The sequence below is a fragment of the Electrophorus electricus genome, chromosome 10, assembly GCF_013358815.1.
Source record: "Electrophorus electricus isolate fEleEle1 chromosome 10, fEleEle1.pri, whole genome shotgun sequence".
Classification (NCBI taxonomy): domain Eukaryota; kingdom Metazoa; phylum Chordata; class Actinopteri; order Gymnotiformes; family Gymnotidae; genus Electrophorus; species Electrophorus electricus.
In genome coordinates, this window is record NC_049544.1 from 5,970,624 (window position 1) to 5,990,925 (window position 20,302).

The window sequence follows — 20,302 nt, forward strand, 5'->3', positions numbered from 1 at the left end:
CATTGCTACTGGGGCTAACTGTATACTTCTTTTTTGCCACATCTTAGTCTAAGACATGTTTCTTCCTCTTAGTCTAAGACATGTTTCTTCCTCTTAGTCTAAGACATGTTTCTTCCTCTTAGTCTAAGACATGTTTCTAGCTAATAGTGTGTCAACATATCTTGCACGATATAGTTTCCTGGGTATGGCCAGAAACATTGAATCCAAACCTATTCCAAATGACGAGGACTCTCCCTTTTTGGGAATAATTCTTTGCTGACGTCTGCTTCCACATCGCTTGTATTTACCCTTCCTTCCTTGCTCGGCATCTTGGTTTTGCGATCTGTCCCCAAAGTAATGTTTAGCAAATCCCTTGGCGATGGAAGCTAATAATGGCAAACTACAAACATTATTTTTTCTTCTGCTCTTGTGCTTTTGACATCGTTTCTGAATCGTTGATTCCAGTGAGTGATCATGCAACTCGTGTCTAAACATTCTTCAGATTGTGTAGCTGAAAATTGAAAAGCTATTGCTCTTTAAACTCACCCTGCTCTGTGTGTGTATGATATGTTCGCTCTCAAGGACTTCATTCAGTGCAGCATCTTACAAATGGAGAGGTGATCCAGATGCCAGTGCCTGCAATTCTGTCTGCTGCTGTAATCTCCTGATTGGTGCCTTAGTTCACTATGAGTATGACTGAGAAACACACATCAGTATGAACCTTCCTGAATGCTGAATGGACTGCAAGTACACAATGTTTCATCAGCACCGATCTGTCCACACTGACTGAATTATGTGGTAAAGTGACTGATTCACCCTCCGTCGACAAAATGGGTCACAAAACGAAATGTACCAAGTGCGTGTTCCACAAACAGCGGGGCAGGCATTGGTTAGAGAGCAGAAAGAGGTATAGTCACTGAAATGTAGGAACAGATAGAAGAGTAGTAGCTGACCACTTTCTTCCCATAAAACAGATTATACAGATTGTGTTTGTTCTTATAATCCAGTCCATAAGCATTGTTCTACTAACCCACATTTTCCACTGGCAGTCAGGCCAGTCCAACCATTCTCTGGCTGGAAAAGCCCGTCTCCTCTTTAGGAAATGCAGTAGCTCAGAATTCCCAGAAAAGCCCGTTTTTATTCATTGCTCTCCCTCATCAGCGTCATTAGCATCCAAATCGTGGGCTTACTTTGCTGGCGCACATTTTCCTTTAATTGGGAAATCCATCAGCAGAAAGTGCCGCCTTTGGATATCTTTTGGAATTAAATGGATCATTTATCTCAGTGGCTGTCAGTACCTACACAGTTCATGTCGAGTCAGCAGTGGATGAGATACGAGAGCTCTGTGTGTCCCATTTCCTGCCCCTCACTGGTCTCTTCACCACACAACCTCCCCCCTCCTACCCACACTAAACACTGTCCTCCATATAACAGAAATGAATGATTTCCTTGTGTATGTGTGTGTATGTGGGGTGGGGGCATGCTATCCCTTTTACCTCGGGCACGGATCTGTGTCTCTTTATCTCTCTTCTCTCCCTCTCTCTCTCTGTCTCTTTCCTTCCTATATGGGTTGACATTTCCAGGCTGATAATAGCTAAGCTTTTTCATATCTGTTTAAATGTCAGGGCTGCTTTTCCCTGAGGATTTAGCTCCGCCCTGCTTCTGCTCCTGACATGCTGAGGCAGCTCGAGCAGGAAATGACAGCCGTGGCCCTCGGCCTCCTCGCGCGACCCAGAACATCATTGGTAGCGGGTGGGGGGGGAGAGACCACACAGGGCACAGAGCCGACCTGAAGAGGGGAATCGCAAGACATAGTCATATTTAATCACTTGGACATGAACAAAGACTCTCACACCACACACACATCTGTCTACAGTCAGGGTGGATCCTCTGCAGTATTAACATATAATGAACATTTTAGTGATCATGATCTCTCTGTCAGTAGTTTGTGTGCCATAAATATTTTTGTTTGTTGTCGGTTCTGTTGCAGAAGTCATTCCAGGAGTGTTGTCAGAGTTTGTAATGGTTTAATGTGTGTGATTATTTCCTCTCTCACTTTGATACTCCTTTCAGCAGTGACATGCCTTCTGGCTGGCAACAGGTGGAGAGCATGTACTTGAGTTGATGGCAGCTACTCAGCTGTGAGCAGGTGGCTGTTAAGGTTTTAATAGGTAGTAGCCACCATGTGTGTGCAGGGGTGACGGGTCTTGTGCAGATAGACGAGAATGGAGACAGAGAGACAGACTTTGCCCTGTGGGACATGAACGATACCACCACCGGCATTTTTCAGGTAGTAAGTCTCTCTGACACATGCACATTTGCACGAGTGCAACCACACACACACACCAGGATCTCTCAGGTAGATGTTATTTCTCTAATCGCAAACAATAAAAGTCAGTTACCTTCCTGCATTCAGTAATGATCTCTCTGTCATCTGATTGATAGGTTGACTAGTTAGATCATTTAACTACTGCTACAAACACCTGTGGGTGTGGGTGTGTACATGTGCATCAGTGTATTGGTGTAATCAGCCTACTCTCTCTAAAGAGACAGAATCATTCCAGTCATATCTTAAACTTAATCTGCACTGATGCTGCATTGCTGTGCTAATAATATAGGAATATCATTTTTGGGGCAATTTCTCAGTGGGTGTTCGAGAACACCGCTGCCTTCAAGGCCTCGAACTGCCATGAGCTTTCATATTCATAATTTCTCAGTTCATTTCTTCCAAATAAATAAGGTTATTTAAAACTACCTAGAAGCTCTAAAGCCTGTACTGTGCCCTTGAGTTACTTAACTAACATGGCCTTTCTCTCAGTTATGTTGATTATATTTCTGAATTGATTAGGCCTTTCTGACCGACTCCGAGACCTTGTCACCTTTGTCTGTTGTTTTGTTCTGTCACTTCTTGTCCAGATTGTGGCGGTGTATAATGGTACACAGAAGCGGATGGAGACTCTGCCCAACATGGCCTTCCACTGGCCAGGGGGCGACGTCCCCCCAGACATGCCGTTCTGTGGCTTCAAGAACGATAACCCCGAATGTACTGCATGTGGGTAACGTCTGCCCATTTATGTGCAGTCTTTAGAGATAGTGAAAACCTCTCATTACTTTGGCAGCACTCCTCTTCTGCCTTTATAACCTGAGCACTGAATCGGCATCGTAGCTTTGCTATGTTACTTTGATCATTGGCACTGTGTCATGAAGATAGCTTTCCCTGTTGTGTTGTTAATCTTTCAGCAATAACAGCCTCTTTCTCTCACACTGCTCTTTCAGGGACCATCACAATGCTTCAGATGGTTTCTATTGTAGTGTTCTTCATCCTCGTCATCATTTTCACCATCACCGTCTTCATATACAGGTGAGTGGATATGATGCTGGCTGAGCTAAAGCGCGCTCGCTCTCTGTTTTTCTCTGTCTGTTCATCTCCACGGCTACGGATTTCATTCCCACACCCTCAGCACCTCTCTTATTATCTCTCGCACGCACACAGGAAGCTGAAGTTGGAGAAGGAGCTGGCTGCTCAGCTCTGGAGGATCTGCTGGGAGGACATGCAGATGAGTAATCTGGAGAAGGTCCTGCGCAGTGCGGGCAGTAAGCTCACGCTCTCTCTGGTGAGTTACACACTCGTGCACACACACCGAACCACTTTTTACATTTAGGACACCTTAAAAAAAAAAAAGCCTATAAAGAAAGAAAAGAAAAATGAATGAAGGCCTCCAGAACAGCCACTTTAATGCCACCTCTCTTCCCCTCCCCCAGCGGGGCTCCAACTACGGCTCTTTGCTCACTGCCGACGGCAACTTCCAGGTGTTTGCTAAGACCGCCTACTTTAAGGTATGGAGCTCAGGCTCGCAGGGAGGGATTGGCCTGCTTGCCTTACCACTGTGCTGCTGGGGTCCAACTTTTACAGAACGGCACTGAGCTCACACTCCCCTCCTCATCCTCACTCCTCATCCCATGTGCATTTGATCCGCAGGGAAATATTGTGGCTATCAAATATATCAACAGGAAGCGCATTGAACTGACCAGGAAAATGCTGTTTGAACTGAAGCATGTGAGTGTGCAAGGAAATGTGTTGCTTTTGGTGTGCATTTATCCGTGTTGCTTTTGGTGTGGCTTTGTTTACTTTTTGATTGCGAGCATGTTAAATATGTTCTAATAACGGGTATGTGTGTGATCCTGTGTCTCTCCGTGCTGTTCTTTAGATGAGGGATGTGCAGAATGATCATTTGACCCGCTTTATTGGAGCGTGCATTGACCCGCCCAACATCTGCATCGTCACAGAGTACTGTCCGCGGGGCAGCCTGCAGGTCCGCCCCGCCTCCTGCCTACACACCCAATCTTCTAAATCTGCCTGCTGTGTGCTCTCCTCTGCTCTACTCCTTACTCCTTTGCTCTGCTCTGGACTCCTTCACACTCCTCTGCTCTCCACTGCTCCGCTGCACTTCAAACTCATCCACTCTTCCGCACTTTTCACTCCACACTTTCCACACATTTCTTTGCCCTTTATATTTTCTATCATGGGAGACTGTATAATGGTAACCATGGTATCTACACCAAGGAGGAGAATGTACACACAGTAGCACACAGTACTTTTGCTCAGGATACTGGTATTCTACTTGTATATATGTTGTAGAACCACTTCCAGACAGTGATAACATTCTCACAGAAGCCAGAATAATTAAAGACCTCAAGGGGTCAAGAACGGACAGCAACATCAGCCCTACTAACGTTCAAATGTCGCGTTAGCTACCATCAGCAGTGTTGTCTTGGTTACAGTGTAAGTGTACTCTATGGACCTCAGTATCGCTCACCTGCGGCAGCTGTTTTGAAAGGCAGAAGCAATGCATGTTCTCATACACATGGCAGGATATATTGTACCCTTCCTTTCCAAAGCTCTATTCACCAAGGCCAAACCAAATTGTGAATTCCATAGTTACTCAACTCATACCCTTCCGTTGTGGCAGCCAACATGGATACCAGCTATAATTGACTTGACAGAAAACATTCATTCACATGTGATGATGATGGTGATGATGATAAAATGTGTTTTGAAAGTGAGGCAATGTGTCCCTAATTGAGTGTTTTTGTCTGTATCTTTGTGTGTTTAGGATATTCTAGAGAATGAGAGCATCACATTGGATTGGATGTTCAAATATTCTTTAATCAATGACATTGTGAAGGTATGTGTGCGTTTTCCTTTGGCTGCACACACTTGCTCTTATGTCCCCTTCTCCAGTTGCTGAAGGAGCCCTCATTTCATATTGGAACTGTTGTCACCTTGAGTACTCTCTTCGACTCGCCCTTCTGTAGAGCCATGTAGTATTTATCTTCTTACCAGGTTTTTTGCCTCATAGGGTATGGCCTTCCTCCACAACAGCGTCATTGTGTCCCATGGCAACCTGAAGTCCTCCAACTGTGTGGTGGACAATCGCTTCGTGTTGAAGATCACGGACTACGGGCTGTCCAGCTTCAGATCCGAGTCGGAGCCCGAGGACGGTCACGCCTATTACGCCCGTGGGTGGCTGCGCCCTTCTCTCTCCTGCCGATAGAGAAGAGGCAGTGAAAGCATCAGGGAAAGAAGGCGGGAAGGAGGGAGGAGCAGTGAGCCGTCATTCAGCGCCGTGGCGACGGGGTGGATAGGAGTGTATCTGATAACATGGGTTTCCACATTCCCAAATGCTACCTGCCGCATTGTTTGCGGTGCCCACGAATTACCACTTAGCTGTGGAAGGGGAGCAGGGAGACGTGGGGGAGATGAGGTCCCGCCGTCCTGCCGCACTGCCTGCCGAACCGTAGGCCTGGCCATTTAATCACAGTGACAGATATGCACGTTTACGTTACTGACTTTGTCCGCTGTAATTGGTTAATGCCGGTATTGCAAAGGTCTGCCTGTATTCGCGTGCTGGGCTTGCAGCAGCAGAGCCAGACGCGGCTAATTCTGACAGGACGGGCGTGGCTGCATTGGGAAGCCCAGGGCCGGCTTAACTGAGGGGTCTCTGGCTTTGTGCAGGGAAGCTGTGGATGGCCCCGGAGCTGCTGCGGATGGGCAGCCCACCAGCCGGTGGCACGCAGAAAGGAGACGTCTACAGCTTCGGCATCATCCTCCAGGAGGTGGCGCTGCGCAGAGGAGTGTTCTACATGGAAGGGGATTCGCTCAGCCCTAAAGGTCAGACAGAAGTGCTGGATATGCTGCAGTCCTACAGACTGACCTTAAACCCAAGCTGCAGCCTAACCCTAAATCTCGGATTTAATGCTGTATGTTAACAGGAATCTAAGGGGTTCCTCCGTTCCCTTAGGACTTAGAGTCTAGCACTGTTAGGTGATTCCTTCCTTAAGCACAACTACTCCAACTACCCCCCCCCCCCCCCAAAGTCACCAGGTGTGTTTAAGATGGGGAAACTCTTGAATATATAAAATCTATATCCAAATAAGGCTTAATAAGAGCAATGTATATTCAGAAAACTTGCATATTATTGCTTGGCTGGATTTCACCTAGACATACAGTGTTGAAATAGCTCAGTTTCTTGGCAGCCATAATGAATCTAGAGTGACGGGTTCACCTTCTCGGGGATCACATTTCAGTGCAGTTTGTGTGGGATTGGTGTCGATCTGGGTTAAGAGGAGCTGAAACAGTGCCGAGACGTGAGCTCATGCTTCAGAGCACAGCTGTGACCCACTGACATGTGGCTCCATCTTCACCGAGTTCCTTAGATCTTACGCCTCTCCTGTCTCTGCCAATTACTGTGGATGGAGAGCAGAAAAAGTCTGTTCCATTAGTGCATCCGCAACACTACGGTGCCTGTGCATACAAGTGGGTTGCACCTGCACTCACACCTCCTCACACGCAGTGGTTTTTGTTACTGTCTTTGTGGGGTGGTTCAATTAATTTGTGTAACTGAAACAGCACCTAAAATGTAGCCTAACTTGAACTTAAGTGACCAAAAGCAAAAACAAACTGCATTTTTGTCTCCTACAATTTTGCATCTTCTGTTGTCATGGGAACATTATAATGAACTAAATACTTGCCATCATAGACAAGCAAACACCAAGAGTTTGCCCTCAGTTTTTTGGTTCATTAAATGCTATGTTGTTAATGGTCATCTCTGAAAAGGAACACGCTCTCTGGGTCATCTAGAGAAGGAGGAAGGATTCAGACCTGGGTCATTTACGCCCCCTACTGCGTCACAGTAGCTGTGCATTATAGATCCCACAGTGCAAAAATCGGAAAAAGTTAAACTTGCTTCTTTATAAATCTGTGGCAATATGTAATAGGTGTACTATATTGATTTTAGCTATCCTGTATACAGCAATATCATATTTTCAACCTGAAAGACTTTATATGCAGTGCAGAAAGTGGTGGTAATTAGACAGAAATGTAATTGTGTGTGGCCGTTGCTTGGAAACCAAGTGTAGTTTGATCAGATTAGTTTATGAATTCTGGCATAATAGATGCCAGATGCAAGGTGTGTGGTTTTGAATGACTATCACTCAAAAATGCAACTTCTCTTTTGTTTGCAATATAGTCCCACCCTCCTGGAGGGAAAGTGTCATTCCACTTTGCTGACTCAGGGTGATGTGGAGTGCAAGGCTTGACATCGCTGCAACACTGTAGTGATTTTAATGTGACACAATTGACAGATATTGTGTGGACTAGCCCACGTGGAATGGGTTTGTCCAATCAGTATGAACACTGACACAGGAAAACACTACCAGGCAATCAAAGAGGTTAGCAGACTGAGGGTGATCATTGTTGGGGGGATGCTACCCCATAAACTATTTTCTTATACTTCATGCAAAATTGTTAAATCTGACTGTATTCCTGAACTATGCTGTTCATTTTCTAGAGAACATATTCATTCTTAATCTGGCCTTTTTTTTTTTAAAGGTGTAGGAATAGAACACAAGTCAGAGTTACATTTTACAGTAGCCCCTACTTCTGTGTAGTGGATTCGTGGGGGTTTCGATGACCTGAAAATATTGACGAGAATCCAAATGTGGTGTTTGTCCTAAAGCTGTGAGGAAAGCAGGCTAGACAGTTTCCTTTCTCCCCTCAAGGATGCAACATCCAGTGGGCTCTTTTAAACTGAATGTTGACGTAGTAGTGTTGCCTGAAGATGTAGCTTTAACTAGAAGTTCATTTTAACTAGAAGTTCATTCATTTAAAGAAAGTCATTTGCTGGCGAATAAAAATCACATGTGAAAGCTTTGCATACTACCTAGATAGGTTGCAAACAAATGGCAATGCAAAGCAGAGAAAGCAGCAGGTGGTGCATGGAGGTCACTGGGGAGGCAGAGCTGAGACTGAGCTGTGTGGAGTTCAGGTGCCTGGTGGAGTTCAGGGGCTATTTCTGGCCCCAGAACCATTAGCCCCAGCCAGCATTGCCATTCTGTGCACTTTACTGATCATATCGGGCAATGAAGGACACCACAGCCTTGAACATTTATCACACACCAGACAGTTGAGACACTGACACACACACACACACACACACACACACACACACACACACACACACACACACACACACACACACACACACACACACACACACACACACACACACACACTCGTTACCTGGGCTGTATATTCATATATATTAGAGAACAAAGATAATGAGGTTGTTTGAAGGTCAGTCTATGGTAGCGCTCAGTCAGCGAGCGAGTGAGTCAGAGCTCTGCTGGTCCTGCACTCACAGGGAGGTTTCACAGCGTTTTCCTCTACAAAACTGACCCATGCAGCATACACTCACCATAATAACAAGATGAAGGGCAAGAGCCCCAACATGGTGAGACACACAGTATAATGGTCTACATAACATACTGGTGAGGTGAGGCTCACACCTGCATGTTCAATAGCAGCCAGCACATGGACTGAATAGAACCTGCAGAGCTTTTATTGCATTTCTTATAAAGGAAAAGTAAGAATCATTGGAAAGTAGAAATTCTGTGCAAATACAATGAGAGCAGAGAAGGGCCTGCACATGCTTCATCAACAAAAAACATGTTCATAGAGTTACATACACACACACACACACACACACACACACACACAATCCACTCTGGAAGTTAATTAAAATTAAAAACGAACAATGATCGTTCAAATGAAACAGGTCACTGAGCAAAGATGAGGAGAAATCAGCCAAACAGGAATGCAGCAGCATGAGTGCCTGGAGCATTTTCCTAATGTTTCACGATGGCAGCCCAAAGGCACCCATACAGGTAGTGCCCAAAGGCACCCATATAGGTAGTACCCAAAGGCACCCATACAGGTAGTGCCCAAAGACACCCATACAGGTAGTACCCAAAGGCACCCATACAGGTAGTACCCAAAGGCACCCATACAGGTAGTACCCAAAGACACCCATATAGGTAGTACCCAAAGGCACCCATACAGGTAGTGCCCAAAGGCACCCATACAGGTAGTACCCAAAGGCACCCATACAGGTAGTACCCAAAGGCACACATACAGGTAGTACCCAAAGACACCCATATAGGTAGTACCCAAAGGCACCCATACAGGTAGTGCCCAAAGACACCCATATAGGTAGTACCCAAAGGCACCCATACAGGTAGTGCCCAAAGACACCCATACAGGTAGTGCCCAAAGACACCCATACAGGTAGTGCCCAAAGACACCCATACAGGTAGTACCCAAAGACACCCATACAGGTAGTGCCCAAAGGCACCCATATAGGTAGTACCCAAAGGCACCCATACAGGTAGTGCCCAAAGGCACCCATACAGGTAGTACCCAAAGACACCCATACAGGTAGTGCCCAAAGGCACCCATATAGGTAGTACCCAAAGGCACCCATACAGGTAGTGCCCAAAGGCACCCATACAGGTAGTACCCAAAGACACCCATACAGGTAGTGCCCAAAGGCACCCATATAGGTAGTACCCAAAGGCACCCATACAGGTAGTGCCCAAAAGCAACCATATAGGTAGTACCCAAAGGCACCCATACAGGTAGTACCCAAAGGCACCCATACAGGTAGTGCCCAAAGGCACCCATATAGGTAGTACCCAAAGGCACCCATATAGGTAGTACCCAAAGGCACCCATACAGGTAGTACCCAAAGGCACCCATACAGGTAGTACCCAAAGACACCCATACAGGTAGTACCCAAAGGCACCCATATAGGTAGTACCCAAAGGCACCCATACAGGTAGTATCCAAAGGCACCCATACAGGTAGTACCCAAAGACACCCATACAGGTAGTGCCCAAAGGCACCCATACAGGTAGTACCCAAAGGCACCCATACAGGTAGTGCCCAAAGGCACCCATACAGGTAGTACCCAAAGGCACCCATACAGGTAGTACCCAAAGACACCCATACAGGTAGTGCCCAAAGGCACCCATACAGCTAGTGCCCAAAGGCACCCATACAGGTAGTACCCAAAGGCACCCATACAGGTAGTACCCAAAGGCACCCATACAGGTAGTACCCAAAGGCACCCATACAGGTAGTACCCAAAGGCACCCATATAGGTAGTACCCAAAGGCACCCATACAGGTAGTGCCCAAAGACACCCATATAGGTAGTACCCAAAGGCACCCATACAGGTAGTGCCCAAAGACACCCATACAGGTAGTGCCCAAAGACACCCATACAGGTAGTGCCCAAAGACACCCATACAGGTAGTACCCAAAGACACCCATACAGGTAGTGCCCAAAGGCACCCATATAGGTAGTACCCAAAGGCACCCATACAGGTAGTACCCAAAGGCACCCATACAGGTAGTACCCAAAGACACCCATACAGGTAGTGCCCAAAGGCACCCATATAGGTAGTACCCAAAGGCACCCATACAGGTAGTACCCAAAGGCACCCATACAGGTAGTACCCAAAGACACCCATACAGGTAGTGCCCAAAGGCACCCATATAGGTAGTACCCAAAGGCACCCATACAGGTAGTGCCCAAAAGCAACCATATAGGTAGTACCCAAAGGCACCCATACAGGTAGTACCCAAAGGCACCCATACAGGTAGTGCCCAAAGGCACCCATATAGGTAGTACCCAAAGGCACCCATATAGGTAGTACCCAAAGGCACCCATACAGGTAGTACCCAAAGGCACCCATACAGGTAGTACCCAAAGACACCCATACAGGTAGTACCCAAAGGCACCCATATAGGTAGTACCCAAAGGCACCCATACAGGTAGTACCCAAAGGCACCCATACAGGTAGTACCCAAAGACACCCATACAGGTAGTACCCAAAGGCACCCATACAGGTAGTGCCCAAAGGCACCCATACAGGTAGTACCCAAAGGCACCCATACAGGTAGTACCCAAAGGCACCCATACAGGTAGTGCCCAAAGGCACCCATACAGGTAGTGCCCAAAGGCACCCATACAGCTAGTGCCCAAAGGCACCCATACAGGTAGTACCCAAAGGCACCCATACAGGTAGTACCCAAAGGCACCCATACAGGTAGTACCCAAAGGCACCCATAAAGGTAGTACCCAAAGGCACCCATACAGGTAGTACCCAAAGGCACCCATATAGGTAGTGCCCAAAGGCACCCATACAGGTAGTACCCAAAGGCACGCACTTTCCTGTGGATGGAGAAAGGCTTGTCATCGTTGGCTGGTCTTGGGGTTGACTGCGTTCTCTCGCTCTCTCTGCAGAGATAGCAGACCGCGTGGCCCTGGGTGAGTGGCCGTACGTGCGGCCGGCCGTTAACCCCCAGCTGCACAGCGAGGAGCTGGGTCTCCTCATGCAGCGCTGCTGGGCCGAGGAGCCCGTCGAGAGGCCCGAGTTCAGCCAGGTTAAAGTCCTCCTGCGCAAGCAGAACAGGTCCGTATCTCTCACGCGGGCATTATTATTTCACGTCAGCCTTTCTTCCATACATCATCTTTTGTTCCAACACTTCTTCCTCTCTCATTCACCGTGTCTCACTCACTCGTCATTCTTTCCGGGTGCAGATAGTGCTGTTATCCATCCGCAACAGTTTCGAGATGCTCGCGTATTTCGTTCAGCCAGTTCCTTTCAAATGCAAGCAGCATTGTTTTCGTCGCCTTTCTTCGAAGCGACGTGCGCTCAAGTCGTCTCCACGCAGCCCGTCCTCCCTGTGCTCCTGCTGTTCTCTCAGCCTCGTCTCTGCCTGTGGCTTCGCCGTTTCAGGGAACACAGTAGGGACATCCTGGACAACTTGCTTTCTCGTATGGAACAATATGCTAACAACCTGGAGGAGCTGGTGGAGGAGAGGACGCAGGCTTACCTGGAGGAGAAGCGCAAAGCAGAGGCCCTGCTCTACCAGATACTCCCCCAGTTAGTCATCATCACACACATCACGTACATGGCCTCAGTATAACCCTGCTCTACCAGATACTCCCCCAGTTAGTCATTGCCATCCATTATTGTGTCCCTGAGCTGTTATAACCCCACTCAACCAGAGAGAGATCCTGTCTTTAAGTGTTCAGCGGCATCGAGTGTAAGGCCCCTAGTGTGTAATGCCTGTGTGTTCTGCTGCAGCTCAGTAGCAGAGCAGCTGAAGAGGGGGGAGACAGTGCAGGCCGAGGCCTTCGACTCTGTCACCATCTACTTCAGCGACATCGTGGGCTTTACTGCGCTGTCTGCAGAGAGCACCCCCATGCAGGTACGCGCTCCGCATCACCTGGACTCCAAACGTTTACATTCACGTTACGATTGCAAGGGAGTCTGCTGTCAGGACAGCCAGCAGAAGTTTGTTCCGCCACCTGGGAGCCAGGAGAGAGAATGGTCTTGATGCTTGTCTTCCATGAGACTCAAAAGCATGGTGTTTCGAGCCGAGCCGTAATGGAGGTTCGAAGTACTCGAGGTACGGATCGGGCTTTGACCGTTGCCATCATGTATGGGGGGCCTAGTCCATTTTTGGCTTTGTAGATGAGCGTCAAGGTTTTAAATCTGATGAATGCAGCTACTGGAAGCCAACGAAGGGAGTGCAGCAGCGGAGTAACGTGTGAGCGGCGGAGTGACGTGAACTTCGGAGGATTGAAGACTAGTCGAGCTGCTGCATTCTGTACTGGCTGTAGAGGTCCGATGGTTATTACAGGAAGACCAGCAAGTAGCGAGTTGCAGTAGACTAGCTTTGAGATTGCAAGAGACTGCACAAACATCTGGGCAGCTTCCTTCGAGAGAAAGGGCTGAATCCTTCAAACATTACAAAGGAGAAAACTGGATCAGATATGAAACATGAGTTGAAAATATTGTTTTCTAGATTTATTATTACCAAAATATGATTTCTTGTTATTGTTTTAAAGAGATGGTTATGCAAAAAAAAAAGAAGGAAATTTATAGTTTGTCACTCACCCCAAATTATGTTGGTCAGCCTTAATGCTACTGGTACAGTACGATGGCTAGCAAACAAATTTTTCTCAGCTAATTTCTTTCTCAACTAGCGTTTTCACCCCTTATTTTTGCTTTAATGTAGGTAATTTGCAAAGCACCATACTTTATTTTAAAATGCCCCCGATTTCAGTAAGAACAACTGCCCTTTAAATATTTCCTACCATGGTTGAAGTCACTTTGGTTACCAGTAGCATAATGCATCTCTGTTGTGAATTCACACAACCCTGCTTCTTGGTGTCTTCTTCAAAATGATGCCTAATTATGCATTAAGGGTAGATCTTCCCAAGATGGCAGACCCCTTACAGTGTTTAACAGTATGTTTTGTTTTGTTTTTTCTATTTTTGTACATTACAGTAAGTCATGCTGTGTCCTAAATGACACCAAGTCTGCCTTAAATTACATAAGAGCCCGATGCAGTTTGAAGCAGGTTTATGGAAATGTTTTTATGGAAAAAAAAACTATTCCAGTGTAGTTACTGAGTTACAGTATTTGCTATATAAATTCATCTCATAGCGCCGGTGTGAAAGTTTTTAACCAAACATATTTTGGTGGACGGACTAAAAAATTGTGTAAATTAATTGTATTTATTTTTTTGTCCAAACTGTCCATTTCGTGTTGTTTTCTTGGTTCTAACTGTGACTAGAGTAAACTAGAATAAGAGTAGTAAATGGTGGCTGCTCTGAGAGTGTTTTCTCAGTTTGCTCTGAATGTGCAGTGCACGTTTGCTTTTTAATCCACTACTTCAGCTGTGAGCTGAATATTGTTTGTCTTTCCTGTATACTGTATGTCTCGCCTACAGTTTGTTGTTTGTCTCTCCTAAAGGTTGTGGCCCTCCTCAATGACCTCTACACTTGTTTTGATGCCATTATAGACAACTTTGATGTTTACAAGGTATCTCTAAATGCAGTCTAAGGTTTGCCAAATGGAATTTTGGGATCTGTTTCTAACTCTGTGCATGCCAGAATTATATCTGCACTCTATGTAACACTATGTATAACACTGTATCTGCACTGCTATTCAACATGTGTGGAGTATAGCAGTGAAGATACAGTTTTGTACTGTGGACTGTAGGCCATTGGACATCATATAGGTAGTACTAATGTCTAAATGGATGAGTGTGACCTGATTCTTGACTCCACCTACAGCTCTGCCGGTCCCTGTATTTATCCTATAGGTGGAAACAATTGGCGATGCGTACATGGTTGTGTCTGGTTTGCCAGTGCCTAACGGGAAGCTGCACGCACGCGAGATCGCTCGCATGTCCCTGGCTCTGCTGGAGGCTGTCCGGACCTTTAAGATCCGCCACCGACCCGACCAGCAGCTCAAACTGCGCATCGGTATCCACACTGGTAAGTACAGAACTGCCTGCTGGTTATGCCAAGTGTGTAGGGTGTAGATGTGAGGGCTTCCTGAAATTCTGTATCCTCTACTAGCAGTCACGTTGGCTTTTAGCAGAGCGAGCTAGAGCTCTTCATTAACACCAAGACACAAACATGTTTCATTTCCTTAACCCCAGTGCATATCTTTCCAAAATCTGTATGAATAGTCTTTGTGTGTGTGTGTGTGTTTCAGGCCCTGTATGTGCTGGTGTGGTAGGGCTAAAGATGCCACGGTATTGCTTATTTGGAGATACAGTGAACACATCATCACGCATGGAGTCCAACGGTGAACGTATGTTGCAAAGAATGTTTGTGAATCTTTTGGAATTACTTGGATTTCTGAATTAATGGCAACAGACATTAATCTTTTCATCATTTAGGTCATAATGATAAATAGACATATTATTTAATAAACCTGTTTTACTGACCACAATTTCACAAAGGGTCTAAGCGGTGAAGGTTGCTGATGCAAAAAGTATGCAATCCCTTAAATGTAGTACTTAGTGCTGATTCCTTTATTGTCAATAACTTCAGTCACATGCATTCTGTAGCTACTGTTGAATATTGCAGTTGGGAGGTACAAAAGTATGTGGACTAAAGATTTTTGGACACCTCTGCTAATTATTGAGTTCAGTTGTTTGAGTCATACAAATGTAAGAAATGAATAAAAACACGCTCATTGCCAGATATTAGCAATACAATGAGTTGTACTGAAGAGCTCAGTGAATTTAGATGCTATGCTGTCATAGAATGCCATGTTTGTCACAAGCAAGTTTCCTAAAATTGCTGCCCTGCTAGATACGCAAGTGCTAATATCCTAAAATGGAGATGTCTAGGAGAAACCACAGCTCGGCCACACAGTGATAGGCCAGGCAACCTGACAGAGTGGGACCACTGAGTGCTGAGGTGTGCAGTTGGTAAAATTGCCTATCCTCTGATGCGTCATTCACCACAGTGTTCCAAACTGCTTCTGGAAGCCACAGCACTAGAACTGCACATCAGATGAGATGTACTTCATGAAATGGATTTTCATGGCTGATCAGCTGCATGCAAGCCCGAGACTGCTGTGTGCAATGCCGAGTGTAAGATGGCGTGGTAAAAAGCGCACCGCCAATAGACTCAGGAGTAGTGCAAATGTGTTTTATGGAGTTATGAATCTCACTTCACTATCTGGCAGTCTGAGGGATGAATCTGGGTTTGGCAGATACCCGAAGAACACTTAGTGCCAACAGTAATGTTTGGAGATGGGATAGTGCTCTGGGGCTGTTTCTCTGGGATTGGCCTAGTTGCCTTAGTTCCAATGAAGGGTAATGTTAATGCAAAACATATGTAGATATCTTAAACAGTCAAATGCTTCTGATTTTATGGAAACAGTTTGAGGAAGGCCCTTACTTCTACCAGCACAACGCAAGGTTTAATGTGGAGGAACTCCAGTGGCTTAAACAGAGCCCTTAGCTCAACCCCCCTGAACACCTTTGGGGTGCACTGGAACATCTACTGTGAGCCAGGTCATCTGCCTAGTGCCAAATATCATGTCACATTCACTAATATTCCTCATTTCGTTCTAATTTTTGTCACCAACTCATTTTTAAGCCACATGTTGCAGCCACACGATGTACGATTTTTGAATGTGCTATTTATGTGAAGGTAAAGGATGTGTCTTGTGAACTGACAACTTACATTTATGGCATTTAGCAGACGCTCTTATCCAGAGCAACTTACAAAAGTGCTTGGTCATTTACTCATAGAATACATCTGAGCCAGTACAGCAGATTAGAGTCCAAAATACCAACGTTCTAGAACACCATACAAATACATGGATCACTGCTGATGCCTAGAAGTACAAAATACATAAGGCATATCTTAAACAATGATGAGTGTAATAAACAATAAGTGCTAGAGTTTGTTATACAACATCAGTGTAATAAACAATACCCTACAATAAGTACAAATTTAGTCAGTCAATATAAGAGTAGGGTCAGTTGTCATTTCAATATTCCACAAATAGATATGTCTGCAACGGGAGATCATTCCACCATCTTGGAACCAGGACAGAAAATAGTCTCGATGCTTGTGTTCCATGAGTCCTGAAGCACAGTGTTTCAAGCGGAGTCGTACTTAAGGTATGGATCAGGCTTTGACCATTGACCTCATGTATGAAGGGGCTGGTCCATTTTTGGTTTTGTAGGCAAGCATCAAGGTTTTAAATCTGATGCGTGCAGCTACTGAAAGCCAACGAAGGGAGCGCAGCAGCGGAGTAACGTGAGAACTTTGGAAGATTGAAGGCCAGTCGTGCTGCTGCATTCTGGACAAATTATGGAGGTTATGCCCGGGCTACGGGCTGCTTCGGATGGTGATACTGGGGAGTTCTTGAAGGAAACTGTGAGGTCATGGTAAGCATTGGGAGTACCTGGAATGTACAGAAGCTCGGTTTTACTGGGGTTGAGCTTCAAGTGGTGGGCTGTCATCCATGATGCGATGTCAGTCAAGCATGCTGAGATACTTCTGGAGACCTGCATGTTGGAAGGTGGAAAAGAAATAAATAATTGAGTGTCATCGGCATAGCAGTGGTAGAAGAAACCATGAGAAGATATTACATCACCAAGAGAACGAGTATACAAAGAGAAGAGAAGGGGGCCCAATACTGAGCCTTGTGGAACACCAGTGGAGAGTCTGCACGGTTTGGATGTGGATCCTCTCCATGTCACCTGATAGGCCGTCCCTTCCGATAGGACAACTCTGTCTATAAAGCAGTGTATTCAACAAAATGTTCATATTGTGTCCCATAGACCACAAACTTCATGTCGTCTTTCTGACGATGGTGCCTCATGACCTGCAAAATCTCTTTTAATGGGGCCATTATAGCACAGATTGTTTATTCTGTTGTGAAGAGCAGATAATCAACACCTGAATTGATTGAAATGCCTTCTAAAGAGGTCATTTTTCTTTTATTGATGACCTTGATTGTTTAAATTATATTTTCAGTAAAGATATAGAAATGTAGAATGTTGTATGTTTTTGTTAAAAATAACTATTTTTTATGATGGCATAGAAGCTATTCATGTAGAAATCCAAGTGTTTTCTTGCAATTGTATTTACTAATGCAAGTTTCTGAATCTCACTTTATAGCATGGGGTCACTGCGTTCTATCTACTTCTAAAATGTATAATACAAATAGTACTTCATAACTGTGTCATCAAAAGAGTTCAGGCTTTCACTATGCCAAAACAGAAATGCTATTTGTGCTTGGTTCAACTCCAGCCTACAAACTTGTCCTTGCCGGTTTCTTGTCTTATGCCTGTCTCTTGCTCATATTTCCTATTAGAGAGCAGCAGATCCACCTTATCTGCTTGCTATTTCTTTTTTATTAGAAGAGCCCTTCTAATAAAAGTACCAGACATTGTATAACTAAAAACCAATTTTATCATTTTATAATGTATGCTTATTTTATTATTTGTAATCAAATGCAATTAACTGCACTCTAAGTGCTGAGAGATTAACAAAAATGTAGAAATACAGAATAATTATAATCAGTGATGCAAATTCAAGTTTGAAGGCATTTTCTGAGATGATTAGTATTGCTCTTCCTGTAACGTGAGGCCGCTATCCTCTCAATGCTACTATGAATCATATTAATTACACACCTCTTAGAATAGATTGGGTCAGTGACATCACATTATGCAATCAGACCCTGAGGTTCAGGGTGATTTGTGATTTGTAAGAATGCAGGGCCAATTTTCCAGACAAATTAACCTCGCTCCAGGGCCGAAATGTATCCCCAATGTAGATTGCTCTTCATTAATGAAATTTAGTCTAGGCCATGTTTAAGCTGCAACTTCCATCTTTGGAAAGGCTAATCCCGTTACCGTTTAACTTCTCACAATGGATGAACCGACTTCCCATCCTTACGCTGTCAAATCTTTGATTAATGATGCCATCAGTAACTATAATTCTATTATTTCTGGCAGCCCTGAAGATCCACGTGTCATCAGCCACACGTGACGTGCTGCAGGAGTTTAACTGCTTTCAGCTGGAACTGAGAGGAGACGTGGAGATGAAGGGCAAGGGTAAGATGAGGACCTACTGGCTGTTGGGAGAGAGCACAGACAGGGAGGCGGTTCTCCCTCCTCATGCTAACCAGCATTAGGGCACCCACAAGAGGAGCGGCACAGCTGCCAGGAACGCTGTCCTCCTTTGCACGGGGCTTCATGTTGCATTCCAGCACACCGCATCGCTGTAGCTGAACTCTGGCTGTTGTGTTGATGGACGTCACAACATTTTGTATGCCGTGACGCCACCCCTCCTTGGCCACTGTCACTTTTGCTGTTGTAAATGCATACAGAAGAGGAGGCCATGTTTGGGTTTAAATGTAATCCCATTAAATATGTAATCCCATTGTTTTAAAAATCATAGACTCATGCCATAATATTTATGTAATCCCATTTTCCTGAGGTGTTTTAGAGGATAGGTGACGCCTAAAGCCAACTGAGCCTGTTAACTGATATGACTGGGATGTAGAGGTAATGCCAGAGTTGTCCTCAGTAGTTGTACAAGAACCTAATTCAACTTTGTGAAATCACAAATTATGTTAATTTACAGCATCTTCTATATAGAGTTGTATTACACCAGAGCAGTCTGATTACAGAGACCATTTTTTAATCTGATCTCTGCCATGTGATGCACTTGGGTAAATTTGTACTCAGTCTTGACACAGGCTTGAACAGTGTGGACTTGAAACTTCTTTCTGATATCAGCCAAGACCTTAAATGATCTGATCCGTGACCAAACAAAAATATCATAAAACATGTTGCCACTGTGATGGTAGTCATAACTTCAGGGTACTGAGGATGTTTCCAAAGTAGTTTTTGCTTTTTTACCCATTGAATATTGGGCACATAAATGAACTTTCCTCATACTTTTATATTGTCATGTCCCTCCAAATGATAAATCAGTGTCTTGCCAATGATTTTCCCCTAACAAGCCAGAATGATTTCAGTAAAAATGAGGTTTCATTAGTTCACGACAAATAAGCCCATTTACTTGTTTTAATAATTGCTATTGATCTTGTAGTACCAAGTTATGAAAGTGTAGCAAGCTAATTTTCAGTATGCACTGTGGGATATGGTAACTACAGTTAATGTCACTAAAAGCCTTTGGCTAATGCAAAGGTTAATTTTGTTTGTTTGGCATGATGCATCTATGCACCACAAATCAAGAAAAAAGGACCCCCCCCCCCCCACCACCAAGTACTATTTTAATAATTATTTCAAGTATTATTTTTATACTACTTTAGTACTTTTTTCTTTTTTTTTTGTCAGTACATCAAAAGCATTCCTCATTATGCCAGTCACTTCACCACTGGTGCGATATATACTGAATAGTAAATGCTCTGAAGTTATGATTTTATCTGAAATTACTTGGTATTTTAAAAGACATTCTTAAGGACTGTGTTGGTTTATGCAGTCATTAAGAGCTCCTTCTTTTAAACTCTAAAGATATTTCAGATAGATTCACGGCTCTGTTAGCTTCAGACACAATTCGAAACAGGAACGAGAGGTGCAGACTGGAATATATCATTTTGTACATTCAAAAGTC

The 20,302-nt window shown here is 44.8% G+C and overlaps 1 protein-coding gene across 1 annotated transcript in view; it reads left to right on the forward strand.

Annotated features, from left to right (window-relative positions):
* Positions 1–19,959, forward strand: part of npr1b (natriuretic peptide receptor 1b) — a 45,595-nt gene extending 25,636 nt beyond the window's left edge. The window contains exons 9-25 of the mRNA XM_035531161.1: positions 2,175–2,269; positions 2,896–3,031; positions 3,256–3,340; positions 3,473–3,593; positions 3,742–3,816; positions 3,959–4,036; positions 4,188–4,292; positions 5,094–5,165; positions 5,340–5,499; positions 5,996–6,151; positions 11,627–11,795; positions 12,123–12,269; positions 12,474–12,597; positions 14,151–14,219; positions 14,503–14,677; positions 14,901–14,999; positions 18,676–19,959. Of these exons, the coding sequence (XP_035387054.1) occupies positions 2,175–2,269; positions 2,896–3,031; positions 3,256–3,340; positions 3,473–3,593; positions 3,742–3,816; positions 3,959–4,036; positions 4,188–4,292; positions 5,094–5,165; positions 5,340–5,499; positions 5,996–6,151; positions 11,627–11,795; positions 12,123–12,269; positions 12,474–12,597; positions 14,151–14,219; positions 14,503–14,677; positions 14,901–14,999; positions 18,676–18,854 (2,045 nt within the window). The 3' untranslated portion in view covers positions 18,855–19,959. The remainder of the gene's footprint in view (positions 1–2,174; positions 2,270–2,895; positions 3,032–3,255; positions 3,341–3,472; positions 3,594–3,741; positions 3,817–3,958; positions 4,037–4,187; positions 4,293–5,093; positions 5,166–5,339; positions 5,500–5,995; positions 6,152–11,626; positions 11,796–12,122; positions 12,270–12,473; positions 12,598–14,150; positions 14,220–14,502; positions 14,678–14,900; positions 15,000–18,675) is intronic.
* Positions 19,960–20,302: the final 343 nt, after the last annotated feature.